The sequence below is a fragment of the Littorina saxatilis genome, unplaced genomic scaffold (genome assembly GCF_037325665.1).
Source record: "Littorina saxatilis isolate snail1 unplaced genomic scaffold, US_GU_Lsax_2.0 scaffold_1973, whole genome shotgun sequence".
Taxonomy (NCBI): domain Eukaryota; kingdom Metazoa; phylum Mollusca; class Gastropoda; order Littorinimorpha; family Littorinidae; genus Littorina; species Littorina saxatilis.
Window position 1 is genome coordinate 5067 of NW_027129089.1, and position 13580 is coordinate 18646.

General features: G+C 44.5%; 1 protein-coding gene across 1 annotated transcript; it reads right to left on the minus strand.

Annotated features, from left to right (window-relative positions):
* Positions 1 to 683: 683 nt before the first annotated feature.
* On the minus strand, positions 684 to 11890 carry LOC138957365 (transcription factor SOX-4-like). Its single transcript, XM_070328489.1, has 2 exons — positions 10167 to 11890; positions 684 to 7565 (listed from the first exon to the last, which is right to left on the minus strand). Exons 1-2 carry the CDS (start codon positions 11484 to 11486, stop codon positions 6789 to 6791), a joined length of 2097 nt encoding a protein of 698 aa, XP_070184590.1. The 5' UTR covers positions 11487 to 11890; the 3' UTR covers positions 684 to 6788.
* Positions 11891 to 13580: the final 1690 nt, after the last annotated feature.

Here is a 13580-nt window from a genome sequence, read left to right on the forward strand (position 1 = left end):
ATTGGGGAAGTTGATTATTCAGTAATAGCCCAATAAATTGAGAAGTCTTGGCCAGAGCAGAATTTTAAATTAAGTGGGACAAAAAGTGTGAGAATGATGGGGCGGCGGGGGGGGGGGGGGGGGCGGCAGTGCAGACATACGTTACATCGAAAGCTTAAAATAACCATGGAGTTAGCATTACACGTCCCAAGGGAAAAACAAGACTCCAGACGTGTACACAGTTCAGTCAGCTGTGACCCCCAAACCACTGGAGCGTAACAGAGAGTTTCTGTCCACGACAGGGTGCAAATAAACTTTATTATAGGGATTTTCACTCTTTTCTTTTATCACACGTAGCAGATCTGATTTACCTATTCATAAATGCAAATTAGCCATTATATTGCATATGTACATTACTCATGAGAAGGGAGGGGGGGTGGGCAAGAAAGAGAAAAGGAGTCGAGAAGAAAGAGGCAGGAGATAGAGACTAAATGAGAGCGAGAGAGAGACAGACAGACAGGTAGACAGATAGACAGACAGACAGACAGACAGACAGACAGACAGACAGATAGACAGACAGACAGACAGACAGACAGATAGACAGACAGATAGACAGACTGACTGACAGAAAGACAGACAGACAGACAGACAGACAGACAGACAGACAGACAGACAGGTAGACTGGTAGACAGACAGAAAGACAGGTAGACAGACAGACAGACAGACAGACAGACAGACAGACAGACAGACAGACAGACAGACAGACAGGTAGACACAGAGAGAGACAGACAGACAGACAGACATACAGGTAGACAGAGAGAGAGAGAGAGAGACAGAGAGACAGATCTAGCCAGACAGCCAGAGGCGTGAGAATTATACTCTCTTTTGAAACTGATGGTACATGTATGCGAACCAGGGCAGGAAAAGAGTCTTGGTGAAAGTAATCATGCAATCAACAACAAAATCATCATTTAACGGATGCACACATTGTTTTCTTTCCTGTCTCTCCCCAGTTTTATACATAGAACTGCAAAGCGACACATACTGTGTGAAATATGGTGTTTCCTGTCACCAAAGCCACTCAAGCGGGGAAAATAGTTCAACAACAAAACAACAACAACCGGTTAACCACTTGACAATCCCGTTTCCGATACGTTCCTCTTTACTGACAACAATAAGGCCGGAAAATACCGATTAGTACCCTGCTTACTAATGACTGATTTCCGATGTTTTACTTGCATGACGGTTCGACACCAGGAACAGTGTTGACAATCTACGACTATTTTCGTACCGATGATAAGTAATGGTTAACGCCCTCACGGTAAAACCATTAGGGGCATGTTCCCGGGTTTGACCCCGACTTTAGATGGGGAGAAAAAAAATCGTACCCGTTACAACCGTATTTATATCTAGTTTCTCTGGATCTTTCTTTATTTGGTGTTTAACGTCGTTTTTAACCACGAAGGTTATATCGCGACGGGGGGGGGGGGGGGGGGGGGGGGGGATGGGATGGGATAGAGCCACTTGTTAATTGTTTCTTGTTCACAAAAGCACTAATCAAAAAAAAAATTGCTCCAGAGGCTTGCAACGTAGTACAATATATTACCTTACAAGGAGAATGCAAGTTTCCAGTACAAAGGACTTAACATTTCTTACATACTGCTTGACTAAAATCTTTAGTTTCTCTGGATGGGTTGGATTCGAAACACAGAGTATAAAAGCATCGTATTACGCCGAATTTCCTAAACAGGTTCCGTTGCTTGGTTCAAAAAGTATGGCTCAACTTGATTAAGAAAACACCAAGCCTTCACTTAAAATAATTGCCCAATGAATCCAAGAATTCAGGCAAACACCTAGTTTTACTTGTCTGGGCAATTACATTTTGTTTCGTATTCCGCATTTTGCTTGTGTACCCGTAACCGAGTGTCGGAACACAAGAATCACAATTATGTGCTACGCTGTTACAAAATACAGACACAGTAACAAAGTGGTGGGTATGAAAACCCGCGTAGCACGTCCACTCCATGAGAGATCTTGCACGGAGGTGAGAAGGTGGGATATACACAGTGTAAGTACGTGTCACCGACAGGCTGGGGTATACATAAACTACGGGGGTTCGATGACTTTAGCAGCTGGGTAGGCAGATAAGGAATGGGCAGGCCTCACTTAAATCTTCATGGTCAGCCGAGGGCAGAGAGAGGGTCAAGGGTCATTGGTGGGGGGTTGGGGTAAGGTGGGGGGGGGGGGGGCAATGTGACGGTGCCACAGTAAAATATGTGACAATGTACGAACAGTTGATTCTAACACTACTTGGTACAGTATGTTCAATACTGTAACACTGTTACACCACTGTCCGATGTGACACAGTACGCTCAATACTGTAACACTGTTACACCACTGTCCGATGTGACTCGACGTGATCTTGGTACCATAGCTGTATGGCACCTACGTTCTCGTCCCGTATCGAGAACAAAGACTGTTCGTACACAGCCAAAAGATACTGTTGTTGTTGTTATCTTTAAAGACCAGGAATCGTGGGGGAAGATTGTGATCTGTGTTCATAATTACATAAACAATCTGCCAAAAATGTGTAACCAACATCTTTGATCCGTATCCGAAGTTATCATAAACAATCAGTTTTGGTCCCAGTCAGTCCTTGCCTGAAGAATTGTGGTCATTAATAAGACTTTAAAGTAGTCAATGTTCCCTCCGATTCGATCAGATTTGGTCCATTCAGAAACAGTTCACGTACACCCACTTTTCTAACGCGAAACCGCCGTGTAATTGTCAAGGAGCCATGATGACATGAGAAACGTTAGCCGATTTCGTACCTTCAGTCTCGTTCAAAAAGCCATGGACGGCGAAAGGGTCTGAGTTCGTGACAAAGCTATCTAGCATAGTACGTGCACCCAGCCTATCGCACTCCACAACGTGAACATGTTGCCGACGACCACACAAAAAGCAATACCACAGAGAATACTTTGTACCTGCTGATACACCACAAAAAAGTCAGACCTAACTGCTACCAAAGACAGGAAGCAAACACTTCATATTCTTCAAGGTACGCTGGGAAAGGCACGTTGTATCTGGTCATAGTAATGTAAATGTTGTATCATTAACTGCTATCTGCTTGTCTTTATCGGGCACGTTTGTGTCAGTATCCCTTTTCAGTGTTGGCTGTTAGTCTCAGTCATTGCAATTGGTCTGTATGAGTACTGGTCTGTATTGTCTATATTAGTGGTCTGTGTGATTGGTTTGTATCAGTGGTCTATATTGGTCTTAGTCATTTGTCTGTATCAGTGTCTCTTTCACGTTCAACAGAACATTTACTCACGTTTAGACCAAAACGGACACACCTAAGTTCTTGCCAGGCCAAAGAACACAACATCAAAGGTTACTGCAATGTCACGCACACTTTACTCCGATAACAACAGTGCAAAAGAAAGACATCCTCACAGAAAAAGAGAAGAAAAAGATCCATTGCTTATTATCTACAGAAGACAGGCACCGCACTGTACGATAATGCACCGTGGTAAGACTGAAGATCTTGATAAGAAAAGAATATCCATTGATATGCAGAGGAAAAAAGCACGATTCTGGTGGTGGAGGCGTGTTTTTCTGTTGTGAACACTTTGCGTGGTGGTCTCACGAACACTGGTCTACAATCATTGTTGGTTCTTCGTGATATGTCACATTCGCTGGTAAAGATAAGAAAACAGTGGTGCAAGCTATTTGTTTGAAATTCAGATTATTGTAATTGTTCTTCACACAAAACTGTCGAGTCTTTCCAGAAATCTCATGACACTAACGCCATCTCTATGCGAGTCAATCGAAGGCATATAATCACAAACGTTCCTCATAGTTTCACAGCAATTGCTTCAAAATAAAATTTGGCAAAAAGGATTAACAACGAAAAATTCAACAAAAGGGTTCGCAAAACAAAACACACAAAAAGAAAGAAAAATATCATTTATACCGTTGAAACTGTGGTCCTATGTTTGAAGTCAAAGCTTCCTTATGGGAAGACTATGTACCCATACACCTCAAACGCCCCCTTGGTCATAAGTTTCGCGCATCACGGTTCCCCCCCCCCCCCCCCCCCCCCCCCCCCCCCCCCCCCCCCCCCATACCCTTCGCCCATACTTTTGCATCCTCTACCCCAAGCCTCCTCCCTTCCTCGCCCAACCACCTCCAGGGTTGGAGTGCACGAGAAAGTGCCCAACTGATTAGGAACCAAGCTATGGGTCGGTTTGGTTGAAATTAAGGTTTGTTTCAGATTTCAACCAATCCGAGCCAGCTCTTTTGTCCCACCCGATTTGTTACTTTCTCGTGCCACCCGGCCCTGGCCTCTCGTCACCTCAAAGGATTTCAGACTCAACAGCAAAAGTATTCATTATTCACAGACTGTTACACTGTAGATAGTTTGATTGTTAGCGCCTTGCCAACTAAGTATTGTCAATCAAAAAACAAAAGCATCTCTGGGTTAACTATAAATGCAGAATAATATTCAAAATAATAAAGTAACAACAACAACAATAGTTATATAATTTGATCTCACGCATCACAGTCCACTCAGCCGTCCAAGCGGCCACTATACCACAGCCAACAACAGTGCAGTATTTTTCTTTCGCAAACCCTGCTAACGCCTCGCTTTGACTACAGTGCAGTGTCTAAGGCACTTCTCACTTAGGCGACTTTCAGCCCACCGAACGTCAGACAATGAAAGTAGGTCAATATGCTGCATATATATATATTTATCCTACATACGTGAGAGAGACACTCGTGAGATAATAATCGTTCAAATCACACGTGTGTATATCATGTAAATGAGGTCATGTCAAGCAAGTCTGGCAGGGACCTGTTTTTCCACTGCTTATGATGCCAAAGTCACCGAGACAAACGTCATTATAGAAAAAAAAACCCATTGCGCTCGCTAATTACCCTCGATGAATTTTTAGAACTAACGCGTTGCTCCACACTTTCAGAGTGACGTTTTTTTACTTTGACGTAATAGATTGCACGAGGCTTTAGAAGAGATCGAGGTTCCAAAACAAGCGTCTTCGATTTAGCTGCCTCGACTGCAGGACATTTTCAGTAAAATACACGTAAGTACAGTATGTAGGATAAACAGAATACTACATGGCTTGCTGTGTCGTACCAGATTTACACTCGTTGCTTTTTCAAATAGTGAACAGCTCGCTTTCGCTCGCAGTTCAATATTTAAAAAAACCAACTCGTGTAAATCTGGTACGACACAGCAAGCCATCTATATATATAAAAGTGTACGGCCGTTGAATTTTCTGGTTTTACAATCACCTGGGGTTAGCTGAAACTACTTGTCCGACAGAAAACGTTGCACGTATTCTTGATTCGCCTTTGGCTAATTGAAACTACTGGCCCTAAGAAAAAAAACTACTATAATAAGTAGATTGCCGGTTAGCCCAAACAAAGAGTTTGAGGCGACAAAGTGCGTGAAAAGACAAAAGAGAGAGCATGCCGTCTACATTTCATAGTCTCTTTTGCGAAGGATGTGCAAGGTTTGCGAAAGAAAAATATGTCCGTTCCAACGTCACAGCCCATTCCATTGCCATACAAGCAAATAATACAGCAAGATTACACATGAGGATCGAAGAAAGTGTCCGTCTCTGTACACTGAAATAACCGTTTGCATTGTCCTCGTCGAGGTACAAAATGTGCCAAGCAGTTTGTTTTTTGCCATGTCCACAGTAACAGCCAACGCGCCTCGCTGTCTCTTAAAACGCATGACAACGTCCTCGAGTAGTAGTAATATCAAAAATAGTACACAGTCTTTTCAGGTTTTTCAGTCTTCTGGACTGTGATTCGTCTCAGTAACTGGCAAAGATACTGGAATACAAACATGAAACTATATGTACAACTGTCCTTCATGCATTGTACGTGCATTGAAACAACAGCTTCAGTGGTCCCGAAAACACTCGAACGATTCCGAAAATACCAAAAACAAAAATAGCGAAGCACTTCAATGTTTTACTTGGTGTGCCTCAAGAGGTGGTGAAAGGCACAGCTGAAGCAAAACTTGTGTAAAATATTCACGAAATACATAATATACCATACTGTGTCCAAAAAGGCAAAAGGGCACAGCCGAAGCCAAAAGTGTACGATCGGTCCACGAACACATGTTTTCAAAGCCCTTCTTCTCCATGAACTAGTACTGCACCACACTTTCCACAAAGAGATTGTGCGACGTTCTGCGATAGTAGGTATCCGTAAATCCACGAGTAGGTTCATCAGAAGTTCTATGAACACATTTTCTGTTAAACGTACACAGGAAACATACACAAAAAAGGTTGTAGTCTGTTCGTCTCCAACGCTGTCATAGTCACCAAGAGACTGTGTGTGAAACGTACAGTGCCCATCACACGTTTTCGAGTCAAAGCAGGCAAAAACCAAACACAACGAGGCTTTGGTCTGTTTGTTTCTGAGGCTCACACAGGCACTTTGTGGGAAGTCTCATCATCCATTTTTACAAAGACAGAAATCATATGTATGCATACAGACTTCTCTGAGTTCGTTTTTGTCATTCCTTCAGGCATTAAGCGTGTGGAACGATCGTAAGTCCCAGCCATGTTTTCTGCTGAATGAAGACAGAATCCACACATAAGGAGTTTTTGTTTCTCTTCATGTCCAACAATCACCCAGGCACTTCGTATGAAACCTACATCACACCAGAAATCTTGCACAGCGTTCGCCAATGCGTTATAGAACACTTCAAGGAACACATCCTGCCACCACTTTCCGCATACCGCTGGCGATCTCGTTTAAGTCCATCATTAGAAAACGAAGCTGGAACAGGCCGTTTCAACCAACGGTCCGTCAGCGAACATATTCTCTGGGGGCGAATCTGGAACGTTCTGAATGTCAGCGTCAGAGATATCGGCGGGGCTAGAGTCCATAAGCAGATCAGTGAGGCTGAAGTCGTCAGCGAAAGGCTCGTTGGTGGAGAAGAGCCCCATGGCTTCCAGGTCCTCGTGCTGAAGCAGACTCTGCATGTCCGACGTGTCGATGTCGTGAAGGTCCTCGATGTCCTCCAAGGCCGCTGTGGATGAGCTGGACAAGGAAGAAGCGAACTCCAGACTGGCAGAAGCTGAAGAAGAGGCAGAATTTGTCAGGGAAGTTGATATCCCCAGAGATGCGCCTTGGGTCTTCACGCTTAGGATTAGATTCGACGTTGACGAGGCTGCTCCTGGCTTTGTTGGTGTCAGAGAAAGCTGCGTATTACTCCCGTCGCTTGGTACCACTGCAAAGCGGAAGGAGTTGGGCTGAGACTCGACTTTAGCAGGAGCTTTCGCCCCTCGTTTGACTGCGGTCGAGGTCAAGGTCCCAGCCTTAGACCTAGCCTGGGTCAAGGTTATGACCTTGGATTTTGACAGGGGCAAGGTCGTGTCCTCTGGAGAGGGAGTAGGTGTACCGTACAGATCGGGACGGTAGGCTGGGTTGAAGCAGAAGGTATTGGCGGTTGATGAGGCGGTGGTGGTGGCGGAGATGAGGGTGGGGGAGGGAAGCTGCACGTGCATGGCTGCGTCACCGTCGTCTGCTGGTGGAGTCACCTGTGACAGAGACGTAAAGTAGATTGTTACTAAACTACACGATTTTTCACAGAGATGTCTTTACGAAATACAGACACAAACTATAGCACATTCTTTCACATAACCGAATGCCATCATAAACTCAAATTGACACCAAGAACACCACCACCAACAACAACAACAACAGCAACAGCAACAGCAACAACAACAACAACAACAACAACAACAACAACAACCGCGTCCTTTATGCTATCCTTCTCATTTTTAATGCTATCTAGTAATTAACTTTTTCTTTCATGCTTCTTTAATTTGTCACACAATTGTAACAGCCAGTATGAAAACCTCACTCAGTTACCTACTGCCGTCTCTCCTGGTCAAACTTTGGTCTAATGTCGAGTTTCTATTAGATTAAACCTTACTTGTGTAAACACTCATCACGTGCAAACTCATCAATAAAGAAAATGTCACATAAGGTGTTTTTTAACGGAGCACCTTGTCAAGAGGCCAACATATAACAAGCTAAAAACAGACATGATAAGAAAAAAGAGGGAAAGAGAGAAGACGAAAAACACAACAACACCCAAATACAAAAATATAGAGCCAGTTTACACTATCAAAACAGGAAAATGTGACCGTTATATTAAAACAGCGAGTTTATTTACTGTCTGTGAATATGACACGCCTCATACGCACTCCCCTGACACGATATTTCTCCCTACAGGTGCACAGTGACACTTGATTAAGCCGCTTAAAATCACGCGTCTCGACTGACGCTAGTGTTTGACAGCAAGCTGTGTTCTGAATTATATATGGAGGAAATGTCTTCTTGAAATAATAGTTAAAAGCAATTGATTGATGTGTGATCTGTACCGGTATCGTATCGTATAAACATTGGGATCACATCGGAGGGAAGTCAGAAATTATAAAACATTTTTTGAAGACAACTGTTTAAAGTGTTGTCCAAAATCGGGACCATTATACAGATATACATGTACCTTGTGTACCTGTAGTTTGCTAGACTTTCCGGAGTTCTGACTAATCGTAAATTGTAAATGAACACTGATGTATTGGTGTGTATATTTTGTTAACTAAACTGAGGTAAACCCAATATCTGAAAGTGACGTGGTAAAGAGATCTTCATAACCAAGCTATAAAGTGTTTCATTATGGTTTTCTTGCTCCGCTCTTCTTCTTCTTCTTCTTCTTTTTCTTCTGTCGCGTACGTACCACAATTCCCACCTACACTCGAATTTCAGACCCATGGCTTTTCCCCGTACAAATATGAACAGCTGAGTTGACTGACATTCGTGTCGTAGGGGGGGGTGTCTTGATTTTTAACGTGCTAATCACAGAAGTGCGAGTTTGACGTGTGACGTCGCAGAGGGTGAAGTGGTTTTTCATAGTTCATTACAGTACAGGAAATGACATCCGCTTCGGCAAGCGTTTAGCGAACCTGCTCCCTGTTGGTTTTCGCGATTCATTATGAGCTTACGAGCTGCTGAAGGTAAAGAGTAGAGTCAGTTCTTGTTTGCTTCTGCTGTGACAAGCACGCCGAACCCCACTAGAGTCATCTTTTGGAGAGAGGAGTGTTAGCTAGGTATGTTCGTTCTATCATGTCGTGAGTTTGAGAGAAGCTCGTGTTAAAACAAAACTGACTGATACGCTTGCGGTGGTAGGCGTTCTATCATATATATTTCTGACATGTCGAAAGTGTATGTCCATACGCTTGAGAATGATGATAGGATGCGGTAAAAGAAATATAAATATATATATGTTCATCCCACAGCATTACTTATTCGTATCTCAGTATTTTCAACTAGAGAGCCGTGAGGAAAGTTTTTGTATCAAACCCACTCACATAAATTGACTAGCTGCCGAGCTACAGTCGGTGTTGTTGAGCTTTTTCACGGAAAAAGAAAATAGGCCGCACTAAAACTGTCTCCTGATATAAAAAAAATATATATATAAAAAGATTTTTTTTTTAAATGTGAAGCGAAGGGAGGGAGGGATTTACGGTGGGGGGGGGGGGGGGGTCAGGGGTGTTCTTTGCCTGCTGAATAAATTATTCATGCTCAGTCGGAATGTGAGGGAACGTGAGAAACCCATGCACTGGACAAAGCAGGCTGAACTAAAGCTGCATTGCTCAGACGAGTGTATTCTTCGCTCTCTTTCTTTGACGTTACTTCTGGCCTATTCGTGGCGCTGAACTGGTGCAAACACAGTAGGGTGGATACAGAGGTGCTTGCGTTAAACAACCTGGCATAGGCAACCAGGAAAGTGAAAACAGAAGAACATAAATCTAGCATCTACCACCTACCTAAACAAACGAACACTAGGGCTTTGACTGAGTGAGACTGACAGGCTGACCTAATCTTGACGGTCAACGAACACGCACCCTCGCGCGTGCGCGCACACACACACACACACACACACACACACACACTGATACGATCACCACCGTTGTGATAAACCTGAGTCAGAAAAAATGTCTGTTACTGTGTTTATACTGTAACAGGTGTACACCATTGACCAAAATCCCCATCACACCCCCACAACTGAACTGCGGAGTCACCAGCAGATCATACATCATAAACGACAACAATTATGAAAAGTCGATCCTTACCTCCATAGAAGACGGAACCTGCTGACTCTTCCTGACTCCTTTTCGGAAGTCGTCATCAATGACAAGATGGTTGAACTGCTTTCGGTTCCCTTGCCCCGCACCACCTGCACCACTACTGGCACCACTCTCAGACACACCACCCTGAGACTGAAGACGACTCTGCGACGATGCTGCTCCCTGAAGCATGCACACTAGGCTGTTGTTCACCTTATCGCTCACAGCCTGAGAACTACACTTCGACGAGGAGGCGTTGGTCGTCGAGTTGCCTCTCCGGGAATTCCCGGTTTTACTGCTTCTGCCGCTGTTGCTGCTATTATTGTTACTACTACCACCAGCTCGGGTGTTCTTTGCTGAGGCTGCAGTCTTCTTGCTGCTGCTGCTGCTGCTGCTACTACTGCTGGCGCTATGACCGTCTCTGATCTTGGGTTTGGAGATGCGCCCACTCTCAGTCTTGACAGGCTTGGCTGGGGCCTGCAGCTTGTTCTTGTTCTTGCGGGGCTTGTACTTGTAGTCCGGGAACTCTCTGGCGTGGAGCTCCCGCAGTCTCTTGGCCTCCTCGATGAACGGGGCCTTGACCGAGTCGTCCAGCTGCTTCCACACCGTGCCCAGGTGCTTGGAGATGTCGGCGTTGTGCATGTCTGGACGCTCGGCCGTGATCTCTCGCCGCTGCTGCTGGGACCAGATCATGAAGGGGTTCATGGGGCGCTTCACCCGGCCTTCCTTCGCCGGCTTCTTGGGCTTGGTGGCGTCCGAGTAAGGCGTGGAGGTGCAGGTGGGGTCCACGGTCATGGAGGGCAGGACGATCCCGCCGCGCTGCCGCATCTGAGTGTTGATGAGCGCGGTGTGGTTGAACACGGGAGAGTCCGACCGCATGCACCGCGCCGGGGTGGCCACGTTCGGGGACACGGGGGCCGGCACGCTCACTGCCACAGACTCCGGAGACAGAGGGGAGTATATCGAGAGGATATCACCCGTTGCCTGGGAGCTGGGCGACAGAGGGGTATATGATACCATATTATGATCCGCTCCTCCTCCGCGCTGAGACGACACGCTGATCTGCGAAGAACTGCTAGTGCTGCTGCTAGTGCTAGCTGGCGAGTCTGCCTCGAAGCGGAAAGAGTAGACATCACCGCCAGTACTGTGTTGCATAGGCACAAAGTTGGACTGGCCGTAGAAGTCTTTGAGCGTGGCAGGGCTCATGGCATCGTCGGAGGAGAGGTTGTACGGGGGCGGGGAGGGGGAGGTGAGGTCGCTGCTGTTGTAGGGACTGTCGCACGACGCCTGTGACATGTAGTGCGGGCTGTTGGTGTACGTATCCATGGTCAGCCTGTCTCACACCATCACTGTACATGACAGTCACGACAAAGACTCGCTATAGTGTCTCGCCGGGTCGGTCGGTGTACGCTTACAAGTCAATTGTATTGAACGCATACCACGCCCCAGTGGAGACAGTTAAAGTGCAGAGAGCGTGGGAACTCGGGTTCACTGTTTCTCAATACTACTGAACTTTACAAAATGCTGTTTTTTTTTAATCTCGTTTTTTCAAGTTCTGAGTATACTCATGGGAAACTGTTGCTTAAACTCGGTCACTCGACGTTTTCCAAAGTCAGCTCAGAAGTTTACGTTTGTTGACTTCTGATCACGAACTGGTGTTTCATTGATCACAAGTTCACACATCGATCAAACACTGTGAAAGAATAACAAGTAACTCGTTGGTTGCTTTTTGTTTTGGTTTGGTTTTTCAATTTCGCGTTTGTTCTTTCACACACTCTCTCTCTCTCTCTCCTTTTCGTAGCAGTGGAATCGCTCACATGTATAAATCCCAACTGAGAACACATACGAACACACAGTCATGAAAAAAGGTTATTTCCAAACTGCTTTCTCTCTCTCTCTCTCTCTCTCTCTCTCGCGACTGCTCAATGTACTCCACGTGGGCCAGCAAGCTAGACTGTTTTGAAGTCAACCTCTCAGCTGGTTTTCCCTTTAGACTGAGCCCTCTCTGTCCTTACTCGCTGGCGTGTGCTGACTTTTTCAAGGCTTCTCTCACAAAAAGAAACACAGCGCGTGTGCGTCCCGTTAGAGGCGAGAGACCAACCGTGTGCTCTGTTTTGATTTCGCAACACCAATCGCTGTCCGCGTTTATCATGAAACTCCGCCCTCTTTTGATTCACTAAGCGGAAAGTTGTGGAAATTGCGCTGTAATCTAAGGGGAATAACCCATTTTTGTATCAGTAGCCTAAAGACGACAACATTACTTCCCTTAGTTATTGAAGGTTTCAAGTGACTTCATGGAAGGGAGACAACCAATTTCTATTAAGATTTTGTAAGAATGGTTTCCTCCCCTGTACCAATATCTCGATACAACAGAGTGAACATGGCAGAAAAAGAAATAATTATGTTATTTTAAAAACACTGAAACATAAGCGTACTCTTAAAGTGACAGTGGCAACAACCTGACTCGGTGCCCAAAGGGTGGTCACTCCGGTCATCCTGTGAAGATTTTGTTTGTTTGTCGTTGTGTTTTATCTTCTTTAGCCTACTTTTTACATTTAGTCAAGTTATGACTAAATGTTTTAACATAGAGGGGGGAATCGAGACGAGGGTCGTGGTGTATGTGTGTGTGTATGTGTGTGTGTGTGCGTGCGTGTAGAGCGATTCAGACCAAACTACTGGACCGATCTTTATAAAATTTGACATGAGAGTTCCTGGGTATGATATCCCCATACGTTTTTTTCATTTTTTTGATAAATGTCTTTGATGACGTCATATCCGGCTTTTCGTGAAAGTTGAGGCGGCACTGTCACGCCCTCATTTTTCAACCAAATTGGTTTAAATTTTTGTCAAGTAATGTTCGACGAAGCCCGGACTTCGGTATTGCATTTCAGCTTGGTGGCTTAAAAATTAATTAATGACTTTGGTCATTAAAAAACTGAAAATTGTAAACAAATTTTTTCTTTATAAAACGATCCAAATTTACATTCATCTTATTCTCCATCATTTGCTGATTCCAAAAACATATAAATATGTTATATTTGGATTAAAAATAAGCTCTGAAAATTAAATATATAAAAATTAATATGAAAATTAAAATTTCGAAATCAATTTAAAAACACTTTCATCTTATTCCTTGTCGGTTCCTGATTCCAAAAACATATAGATATGATATGTTTGGATTAAAAACACGCTCAGAAAGTTAAAACAAAGAGAGGTACAGAAAAGCGTGCTATCCTTCTCAGCGCAAGTACTACTCTGCTCTTCTTGTCAATTTCACTGCCTTTGCCGTGAGCGGTGGACTGACGATGCTACGAGTATACGGTCTTGCTGCGTTGCATTGCGTTCAGTTTCATTCTGTGAGTTCGACAGCTTGACTAAATGTTGTTATTTCGCCTTACGCGACTTGTTTTGTGTCTCTTT

Excerpts from the sequence above, each read along its gene's own strand:
- LOC138957365 (XM_070328489.1), bottom strand. The coding sequence starts at position 11,486 with ATGGATACGTACACCAACAGCCCGCACTACATGTCACAGGCGTCGTGC. Across the intron at positions 7,566-10,166 it reads AGGTTCCGTCTTCTATGGAG|GTGACTCCACCAGCAGACGA; the intron begins GTAAGGATCGAC and ends TCTCTGTCACAG.